General features: G+C 42.7%; 1 protein-coding gene across 2 annotated transcripts in view; it reads left to right on the top strand.

Annotated features, from left to right (window-relative positions):
- The window catches only part of PUS7 (pseudouridylate synthase 7 (putative)), a 58,011-nt gene that overhangs the window by 26,243 nt on the left and 20,659 nt on the right, over positions 1–11,109 (top strand). For both annotated transcript variants that reach the window (XM_008071761.2, XM_021719432.1), the window contains 2 exons: positions 7,255–7,383; positions 8,011–8,136. In XM_008071761.2, the coding sequence (XP_008069952.1) occupies positions 7,255–7,383; positions 8,011–8,136 (255 nt within the window). The remainder of the gene's footprint in view (positions 1–7,254; positions 7,384–8,010; positions 8,137–11,109) is intronic.

Genomic DNA, 11,109 nt, shown 5'->3' with positions numbered 1-11,109 from the left:
CCGGCTACTCGGAAGGCTGAGGCGGAAGGATCGCCGGAGTCCAGCAGGTCGAGGCTGCGTTGGCTGGGAGCAGCCACTGCACTCCAGTCTGGGCGACAGAGTGAGACTCCAACTCAAAAAAAAAAAACATACCACATGCTATACTAGTCAAGCAATAAAAGGAAAGTGTGCCCTAGAAACTGCCTTATCAGCAGCCCGAAGTGTTTAAAGAACAGAAGCATATAAAACTTGCATAAACGATATCTTTCTAGCTTCAAACTTCTGTATTAAAAGGTATTTTTAAATTTTGGGTCCCAGAAATACTGTGCAAAACCAGATATCAAAAAAAAATCGATGCCATGACATACATTATATTTATTTTTATCTCAATATTTAAAAAAATAACAGAACTATCAAGAACTTTCATGCCACTATCAGGGAGCGGTCTCCAGAATCCCTTCTCTAGGAGGGCCAGCATGCTCACTTGATTCCTTCTGCTCCTGACTCCGAAGTTCTCTGTCAGGTTCTAAAGCAGCAGTTACAGAACAAAGAGGAACTATTTACTGTTCCTTACTCTGCCAGTGCTGATCTTCTGCTTCTGGATTCCTTGGGTTGGACTCCCTGAGTTAATTCATACCTTGGGTTCTCACGTTGTCCTCATAGATCTGGAGTCAGGGGCCTGCTGCTAAACTCTGGATGACACCTGCTTTATTCCTGTTTGAAGTTGTCCTAGATTATGCTTGGCCCTGGAGTTGGACAGAGGATGGAGGGAAATGGAGGATACGCTTTCACCATTTCCCAACTTCCCTGGCTAACTTTCTACATTTTATGTTAATTAATGGGACAATGACAAGAAAATTGATTGGCTGCTTCTACACATATTGAACCAGGAAACAGATAAGCTGATTTATTTATTTATTTATTTTAGTTGGAGTCTCACTCTGTAGCCCAGAGTGGAGTGCAGCGGCCTCGACCTGCTGGGCTCTGGCGATCCTTCCACCTCATCCTTCTAAGTAGCTGGAACTACAGGCACACGCTATCACTCCCGGCTAATTTTTTGATTTATTGTAGAGATGAGGTCTCACCAAGTTGTCCAGGTGGGTCTCAAACCCACAGGCTCAGGCAATCCACTCACCTCTGCCTCCCAAAGCGCTGGGATTACTGGCTGAGCCACTGAGCCCGGCCCAGATAGCATCAAGAAATCACTTGTCTTCATTACATCTGGGGAATTTTTTTCCTTTTTGTTTTCTGAGTTGGAGTCTCACTTTGTCGCCCAGGCTGCAATGTAGTGGCACACTCACAACCACCACACCCTCAACCTGCTGGGCTCAGGCAATCCTTCCACGTAGCTGGAACCACAGGCGCATGCCACCATGCCCAGCTAACTTTTTCATTTCTTATAGAGACGATGTCTCGCCAAGTTGCCCAGGCTGGTCTCGAACCCCTGGACTCAGGCAATCCTCTTGCCTCTGCCTCCCAAGTGCTGGGATTACAGGCGTGAGCCACTGTGCCCGACTGGGAATTTTTTATCAAAGAAAGAATTCCATGAGATCAGATGGCAACTGATATTATAATGGTGAGGTGGCTCATACCTGTAATCCCATTGCTTTGGGAGGCAGAAGTGGGAGGATTTCTTGGAGCCAGAAGTTAGTCTTTACCAAACCAAAAATTTTTTTTAAAAGACAAAAACACAAAAGTTAATTTTATACTATTTAACTCAATAACATATTTGTAACTAGAAAATAGGATAAAATTTTCCCATCTTTCTTTTTCATGTAGTGTTGAGACTTTAGAGGCAGAACTCAGCCTTTCATACAAGCCCAGTGCCCGAGATCCATAGCCAGACCCTCTGAGTCCTATATTCCCAGGCAAGGCTGGAACTTGGCTCCTAGTAGCAGGAGTGAGCTCAAAAGACCACCACTGCACTGTACACAGTGGCTCACACCTATAAAACCAGCACTTTGGGAGACCAAGGCAGGAGGTTTGCTTGAACCTAGGAGTTCAAGACCAGACTGGCAGCATAGCGAGACGTCATCTCTACAAAAAACCAAAAACATTAGCCAGGTGTGGTGGCACACCTAGAGGCCCAGTTACTTGTAAGGCTGAGATGAAAGATCGTTTGAGCCCAGTTGTTGGAGGCTGCAATGAGCCGTGATCATGCTACTGCACTCTAGCCCGGGCAACAGAGTGAAACCTCGACTCAAAAAAAAAAGACCAACCCTGGAAACTATCGACAGTCTAGAGGAGTAGGAGTGAAGTGTACTCTTCAACAAAGTGAAGCATACACCCTAGTAGTTCTGTGTAGATGTTTTTTCAAAGGAATCTGAATTTAGGAAAAATTAAAACCACTTTTTATGTACAATGATGTACTATGTGGCATTATTTCTATTGCAGAAAATTGGAAATAAGCCAAATGACCCAAATCTAAGAATCTTCAATAAAGTGAATGGTCACATAAGTAAATTCCATTTGATAAATTATTCTCCATATTTGATTATTTCTAAATAGGAAAAAAATCTTTACTAAGGTAGAGATAGATTGTCTTCATGTAACAAAATATGTAAATCTCATTAGAACCAGGAACAAGTTCAAGATGACCATACTGTTACCACTGTTATTTATCATTGTTTGGACATACTGGCAAATACAAGCAAAATTTAAAAGGACAATCTATAAAAATTAGAAGGGAAGCCAAATTGCAGATTTCGTCAATGATATGATTGTTTCTACTCAAGGAATTTATTGAAAGTTAGGCTGAGTGTGGGGGCTCAAGCCTGTAATCCCAGCAATTTGGGAGGTTGAGACAAGAGGATTGCCTGAGCTCAGGAGTTCGAGACCAGCCTGAGAAACTTGGCAAGACCTCCTCTCTACAATAAATCAAAACGTTAGCCAGGCGTGGTTGCACTCCCCTATAGTTCCAGCCATTTGGAAGGCAGAGGCAGAAGGATCACCTGAGTCCAATAGGTCAAGGCTGCACTGGCCATGAGTGTGCCACTGCACTACAGCCTAGGCTATGTAGTGAGACTCTAACTCAAAAGAAAAAGAAAGTTAGATAAGAAAATATATGAGTCAATATACAAACAATAGACAATTAGAAATTACAGTGAAAAAAAGGACAGCAGAAAACAAAAACGTTTAAGATGTCTACAAAAAATTTTTGAAGTGTTAAGAAATATAAAAGACTTGAATGATGTAGTCTGTTCCTGGATGCATAAAAATATATACTTTCTTGCCGGGCTCGGTGGCTCACCCTGTAATCTCGCGCCTTTGGGAGGCTGAGGTGAGTGGATTGCCTGAGTCCGCGGGTTTGACATCCGCCTGGGCAGGCGAGACCTCATCTCTACAATAAAATTAAAAAATTAGCTGGGTGTGGTAGCGCGCACCTATAATTCTGGCTACTCGGAAGGCTGAGGCGGAAGGATCGCCAGAGCCCAGCAGGTTGAGGCTGCGGTGGCCGGGAGCGGCCACTGCACTCCAGTCTGGGTGACAGAGTGAGACTCCAACTCAAAAAAAAAAAAAATATATATATATATATATATACACACACACATATATATATATATATATACACACACACACATATATATATATACACATATATATATATATATATATACTTTCTTACTGAGCAAATGTATAAACTGATACTAATGAAAACGTGTGTGTGTGTGTGTGTGTGTGTTTTAATGAATCAAGCTGATCATAAAGTTAGTATGGAAGATTTAAGATATAAAACAAGCCATAAAAATTCCATAGAAAATGGCAGTGCTGGCCTATAATCACAGCACTTTGGGAGGCAGAGGCGAGGGGATTACCTGAGCCCAGGAGTTTGAAATCAGCCTGGGCAACTTGACAAGATCTCATCTCTACAATAAATCAAAAAATTAGCCAGACATGATGACGTGTACCTGTAGTCCCAGTTAACTTGGAAGTCTGAGGCAGAAGGATCGCCTGAACCCAGCAGGTTGAGGCTGTGGTAGCCTTGAGCATACCACTGCTCCAGCCTGGATGACAGTGAGACTCCAACTCAGGGGAAAAAAATCTGAAAAAATGGCTAATGAGGGATTAGTCCCAGTAGATATTAAAGCATATTATAGAAGTATTGCTCTTAAAGCAATTTGATATTGGCACATAACTAGGTAATCACAGACCCTGATACATTTAAGGATTTAGTATATATTCAAATTAGTATTTAAAATTAATGGGGGGACCTGGCTTGGTGGTTCAGCCTGTAATCCCAGCACTTTGGGAGGCTGAGGTGAGTGGATTGCCTGAGCCCGCGGGTTCGAGACTCATCCGGGCAACTTAGCAATGTCTTGTCTCTACAATAAATCAAAAATTAGCTAGGCTTGGTAGCACACGCCTGTAGTTCCAGCTACTTGGAAGGCTGAGGCGGAAGGATTGCCGGAGCCCAGCAGGGTCGTGGCTGCGGTGGCCAGGAGCGTGCCACTGCACTCCATTCTGGGCAACGGAGTGAGACTCCAACAACAACAGCAATAAAATAATAATAATAATAAAATTAATGGAGAAAAAATTGGTTGATTCAAAAAATGTTGAGATAGCTGAGTAGCCATCTGAAAAAAGATAAGGTTGGCTCCCTGCTTCATTTCCATTTGCTAAATAAATTCCAATTGGATTAAAAATGTAAAATAAAAAATGCAGCTGTAAAAGTACTATACTTAAACTTGAGATTTAAAAAGAAAATCTAGCCGGGCTCAGTGACTCAGCCTGTAATCCCGCGTTTTGGGAGGCTGAGGTGAGTGGAATGCCTGGGCCCGTGGGTTCGAGACCCACCTGGGCAACTCGGTGAGACCTCATCTCTACAATAAATCAAAAAATCAGCCAGGCATGGTAGCGCGTGCCTATAATTCTGGCTACTTGGAAGGCTGAGGCAGAAGGATTGCTGGAGCCCAGCAGGTCAAGGCTGCAGTGACTGGGAGCGGCCACTGCACTCCAGTCTGGGCAACAGAGTGAGACAAAAGAAAATCTGACTGGAGACAGCCTTTTTAAGTATGACTTACATCCCAGAGCTTTTTTTTTTTAATGAATTTAACTAAAATTTCTCTGTGTAGTCATTATTTACAAAAGAGTGCCTGCAATTATGGAAAACTTGTTTTCAATCAGTACAGTAATATTTGATCCAGTCAGCAGTCATTCTTGATTGGGAGATCAAAGCAGGAAGATCACTCGAGGCCAGGAGTTCAAGACAAGCCTGGACAATTTAAAACATTAATTATTATATATATATATATATATATATATATATTATACATATATACATAAAATAAAGTAAATTTGTAAAATGAGAGATAGTATTTGCAAAATGTATGGTACAGGATAGGTATCCTTAATGTATAAAAACAGAAAAATTTTAATAATCTAGTAGAACAGTTGGCAACAGGATCAACAAGCAGTTCATAGTCAACATACAAAATGTTTATCCTTACTCACAAGAAGATGCATGCAAATAAACACCAGGATAAAATCTTTTAACTCACCAGACTGGCAAAACTCAAAAGAGTTTGTTCTACGCTGTGGCTTTGAGGAGACAGACACAGGGATGAGACATTTTAAGGATGTGAACATAAATTGATAGAACCTCTCTGGAGGGTGATAGAGGTTAAAATTTTAAATCCACCCCTTCTAGGGATTTTATCCCAAGCATGCATCTGTATGGGTGTACAAATTAATATATGTAAAGAAAATGACTGTAGAATTGTTTGTAATAAGATCAGTAGCAATTTACAGCCCATTAAATGGGGCTGGTCAGGTAAAGGATGGCAAATGTGCAGTGCTGCAGCCATACCATGCAACTGCAGACAATGAGGCTGCTTCAGAAATAGCATGTGTGCATAAAACTTAACACCTCCCCAAAAAACATTTCAAAAAACGAGGAGTCGTAAGATTATATGTATTGAAAGTGTTTCTGGAAGAACATACAAGAAACTAACATTGGCTGCCAGTGAGAAGGAACATGGGATAGAGAATAAAGTTTTTTCAGTACTCTATTTTTCTGCATTTATTACCATTGAAGAAGGCAAGGAATTTTGTTTGTTTGTTTGTTTGTCTTGAGTCCGAAGTCTCACTCCGTTGCCCCGGCTGGAGTGCAGTAGCATGCTCACGGCCACCCCAGCATCAACCTGCTAGACTCCGCGATCCTTTTGCCTCAGCCTTCCAAGTAGCCGGAACTGCAGGCACACACTACCACATCGACCTAATTTTTTGATTTATTGTATAGATGATGTCCTGCCAAGTTGCCCAGGTTGTTCTCAAACCCTTGGGCTCAGGCAATTCTCTCACCTTAGCCTCCCAAAGTGCTGGTATTATGGACTTGAGCCACCACGCCGGGCGGCAAGAAAGTTTTTACAAAGATGTTCTAGCACAGGAAGTATATGTTACATTAGATGATAGCAATAGGGTAGGAGTTTAGCTATATATATCTTTAATGTGTTTTTTAAAAAAGAATGAGAAGAAATACAAAGTTAGATGTTAACAGAATTTAGTTCAGGGGATGAAACTGAATTTCTTTTCCTTTTCCCTCTACTTTTCTGTAATGAGTTTACAATATTTTTCTGATAGACAAAAATAATGACTAATCCTTTTTTGTTTTTTGAGTTGGAGTCTCACTCCATTGTCCAGGCTGGAGTGTAGTGGCACGCTCCCGGCCACTGCAGCCTCGACCTGCTGGGCTCCGGTGATCCTTCTACTTCAGCCTTCCAAGTAGCCAGAACTATAGGCACACGCTACCACACCCAGCTAATTTTTGATTTATTGTAGAGACAAGGTCTCGTGAAGTTGACCGGGTGGGTCTCGAACCCACAGACTCATGTAATCCACTCGCCTCGGCCTCCCAAAGTGCTGGGATTACAGGCTGAGCCACTGAACCTGGCTGACTAACCCTTTAAAAAACGCTTGATAGTATTCTTTATAGTTAATGGGATTGTTCTCTGTCCTCTTTCTCCTCTCTTCCCCCCCTCCCAAAAGTAGAAAATTCCACAAATACTTGTTCTAGTATTCATCAGGATATAAATAACAGCAGGCTTTACATACAAAAATTACAGCCACAGTTACATCATTCCAGTCGGGTGCATGTACCACTGTGCTGAAGGAACTTCCAGTGGGAAAAGAAAGATGTGTCCATCCCACCTGCCCGGTGTCTTTTCTTTCCCAGTAGGCACAGCTGTTGTGTAGTCTTGTTTTCTGTAGTGAAGTATCCTAGATTATTCCAGTTAGACCGTATCTCATGATGCTGTTTCTACTCCAATTTTTTTTAAGAATCACTGCACAAAGGCTTGCCCACCTGAATAAGTGCTTGATGAACTTTAAGCTTGGTAATTTCAGCTATCAGAAAAACCCTCTGAAATTGGGAGAGCTTCAAGGAAACCACTTCACTGTTGTTCTCAGGTAAAGACCTGCAGATAGGAATGCAGACCAGAGAAGGTCTGGCTGGGGTACCTTGGGTGTGCCTGCAACATCGGTAATGAGGTAAGCTTGTACTAACAGTAGCAGGAGTGGCAGCGAGGGAAGATGGCGTGGGGCTGGTAGGGCTGGGAGAGCAGACACTTCTGTAGGATTTGTGCTGACACCCTCACTCTCCAAGCTCTAGCACAACCTTTGGAAAGACCCATCTCCTTCAAATGCTGTGTGAAAAACAGAGAGCCTATGGTTCCACTTACATCAGGTACCTAGACTAGACAAATGCATAGATGCAGAAAGTGGAATAGAGGGTACCGGAGATGGGGTGGTTGGGAGTCACTGTTTAATGGGTGCGGAGTTTCAGGCTGTGGTGAAGGTTGGGTAACGTGAATGTATTTCATGCCACTTAGAAAAATATACTTTCAAATGGCTAAAATGGCAAATGTGATGCTGTATATGTTTTGCCACAATTTAGAAAAGCCCTCAAGAGGTAGAGAGAAAGCTGCAGGGCACAAGGGAGAGGCACTTAAAAGCCAAGCCATGTCATTTATGATAAGCGTCCCTGAAGATATTTGACTGTACTTTTTTTTTTCTTGACAATTTGTGCCCTTGTAGAAATATAACAGGAACTGATGACCAAGTACAACAAGCTATGAATTCTCTCAAGGAGATTGGATTTATTAACTACTATGGAATGCAAAGATTTGGAACCACAGCTGTCCCTACATACCAAGTTGGAAGGTTGGTATTGACTATCTTAACCTTTATCTAAAAGACTGTTCTCATTAGAAACAAGCAGGGTCTTTTGTTGGTGGTGATTTTAATAATTTCTAGCTTTCCTCAAGTTTGGGGCACTTTGTCTCATAATTCTAAGATAATGCATGCAACAAAGTAAAAAGAGTTCAAAAGTATATGACCTGAAACGTAAGTTTTTCTCCCACCCTTAATAGCCCACTCAGGAGTTCTATTTTTATTTATTTATATAATTAGAGTCTAAGTTTCACTTTGTCACCCAGGCTGGAGTACAGTGGCACGCTCATGGCTACTACAGCCTCAACCTGCAGGGCTCAGGTGATCCTTCGATCTTAGCCTTCCAAGTATTTGGATCTACAGGCGTGTGCCACTATACCCTGCTAATTTTTTTATTTATTGTAGAGATAAGGTCTCACCAAGTTACCCAGGCTGGTCTCAAACCCCTGGGCCCAGGCAGTCCTCCCTCCTCTGCCTTCAAAAGTGCTGGGAATACAAGTGTGAGCCACCGCACTGGGCCTATTTTTATTTTTTAACCAGTAAATCTTTGTTCAGTAAGTGACCTAACAGTAATCAGTCAGGTAACTCAGTCCCAGAGTAGCCAGACAGAAATTATATGTTTCATGATCTGTTAACATGCTTATTAAACGATCTGGTCCCCTACACTTTTTTTTTGAGTTGGAGTCTCACTCTGTTGCCCAGGCTGGAGTGCAGTGGCATGCTGCTCACGGCCACCGCAGCCTCGAACTGCTGGGCTCAGGTAATCCTTCTGCCTCAGCCTTCCAAGTAGCTGGAACTACAGACATGCACCACCATGCCTGACTAATTTTTTGATTTATTGTAGAGATGAGGTCTCACCAGTTTGCCCAGGCTGGTCTCGAACCCGTGGGCTCAGGCAGTCCTTTCACCTCGGCCTCCCTAAGTACTGGGGTTTTAGGAGTCAGCCACCACGCCTGGCCCCCTCCTATTCACACTTTAAAGAGAGTAGTAGAGGATATAATTAGCAGACTGAAATTTGAGAACTCTGATTCACTTGTAGATAGTAGGAAGGCAACAGAGTGAGACCCTGTCTTAAAAATAAATAAATAAATAAATAAAATAAAGCAAGATTAATTAAAAAAAGAAAGAGCCGGAGTCAGTGGCTCAGCCTGTAATCCCACGCTTTGGGAGGCTGGGGTGAGTGGATTGCGTGAGCCTGCGAGTTCGAGACCCGCCTGGGCAACTTGGCGAGACCTCATCTCTACAATAAATCAGAAAATTAGCCGGGCATGGTAGCGCGCACCTGTAGTTCCAGCTACTTGGAAGGCTGAGGCAGAAGGATCGCTGGAGCCCAACAGGTCGAGGCTGCGGTGGCCGGGAGCGGCCACTGCACTCCAGTCTGGGTGACAGAGTGAGGCTCCAACTCAAAAAGAAAAGAAAAAGAAAAAAAGAAAGAAAAGTATGTGTTCATACAAAAATTTATACAAATGTTCATGGCAGCCAAAAAAATGAAAACAACACAAATGATCATCTACTGATGAATGTGTGAACAAAATATAAGCCAGGCTTGGTGACTCACACCTGACATACCAGCACTTTGAGAGGTTGGGATTGGAGGATCGGTTGAGTAAGCTTGGACAGGAATCTCAACAATAAATACTTGGGTTCATAAACCTACCTATAGAATCCTACTGCCCAGCAGAGACTGTGTTACATAAAGTTATTCATATGGTTCCTGCATAATCAATGTTTGTACACCTAACCCTGAATTGTACCCCACATCTTTAAAAAATAGAAATAAAAAGCTATTCATGTGAGAGAATTATGGAAGTTACAAGTTGGAAGTAATCTGAGAGTTCATGTTCTTCCTGTATTTTTTTGTATGTGAGGGGAGGGGTTATTTATCTATTTTGAGTTAGTCTCACTCTGTTGCCTAGGCTGGAATGTAGTGGTACAGTCAGGGTTCACTGCAACCTCAACTTCCTAGGCTCCAGGTGATCCTTCCACCTCAGCCTCTCAGGTAACTAGACTACAAGTGTAAGCCATCACACCTGGCTCATTTTTTTATTTTTTTGTGGAGATGACAAAATTTATTGTAGAGATGAGGTCTTGCCAAAGTGTGCAGGTTGGCCTTGAACCCTGGGCTCATGCAGTCCTCTTGCCTCTGCCTCTCAAAGTACTGGAATTATAGATATGAGCCACTGCACCTGGGCTTTCTGTGTTTTAAATCCTTCATTTTAGCAAAGATGGAACTTGGGCTTAGAGAAGGCTATCTGAACTCACTAGTTGGTCAGCTGTAGTCCCCAGGAATAGTTTTCTCAATTTCTAGTCCATTGTTTTAGCAACTAACTACATGAAATTTCATTTGTTCGTTTGCTTTCAAAAACACAAAATGATGAATCATCAGCATCTTTGAGGTGGTGTTGAGGAGGTTAAAAGCTCAGGTGAGGTCAGACTTGAATTCTAAGCTGCAGATTATTCATCTGTAAGATGGAGATAATAAAAACCAACCTCACAGGGTGGAAAAAATGAAATGAGATGTTTACGCAGCCCCTATTTCTTTTTTTTTTTTTTTTTTTTGAGTTGGGGTCTCACTCTGTCGCCCAGACTGGAGTGCAAGTGGCTGCTCCCGGCCACCGTAGCCTTGACCTACTGGGCCCCAGCGATCCTTCCGCCTCAGCCTTCCAGGTAGCTGGAACTACAGGTGCGCTACCACACCCAGCTAATTTTTTATTTATTGTAGAGATGACGTCTCACCAAGTTGCCCGGGCTCGTCTCGCACCTGTGGGCTCAGGCAATCCACTCACCTCGGCCTCCCAAAGCACTAGGGTTACACGCTGAGCCACCGAGCCCGGCCATGCAGCACCAATTTCTATGCTTAGAATATAGTAAGTGCTCAATAGATAGGAAGTAATATTTAAAATTAAATTTTAAGCCAGGCTCGGTGGCTCAGCCTGTAATCCCGCGCCTTTGGGAGGCTGAGGT

The sequence above is a fragment of the Carlito syrichta genome, unplaced genomic scaffold (assembly GCF_000164805.1).
Source record: "Carlito syrichta isolate Samal-C Ts95f unplaced genomic scaffold, Tarsius_syrichta-2.0.1 Scaffold314713, whole genome shotgun sequence".
Taxonomy (NCBI): domain Eukaryota; kingdom Metazoa; phylum Chordata; class Mammalia; order Primates; family Tarsiidae; genus Carlito; species Carlito syrichta.
Note: the sequence above shows the minus strand (reverse complement) of the source record. Positions and strands in the feature narration are given on the sequence as shown.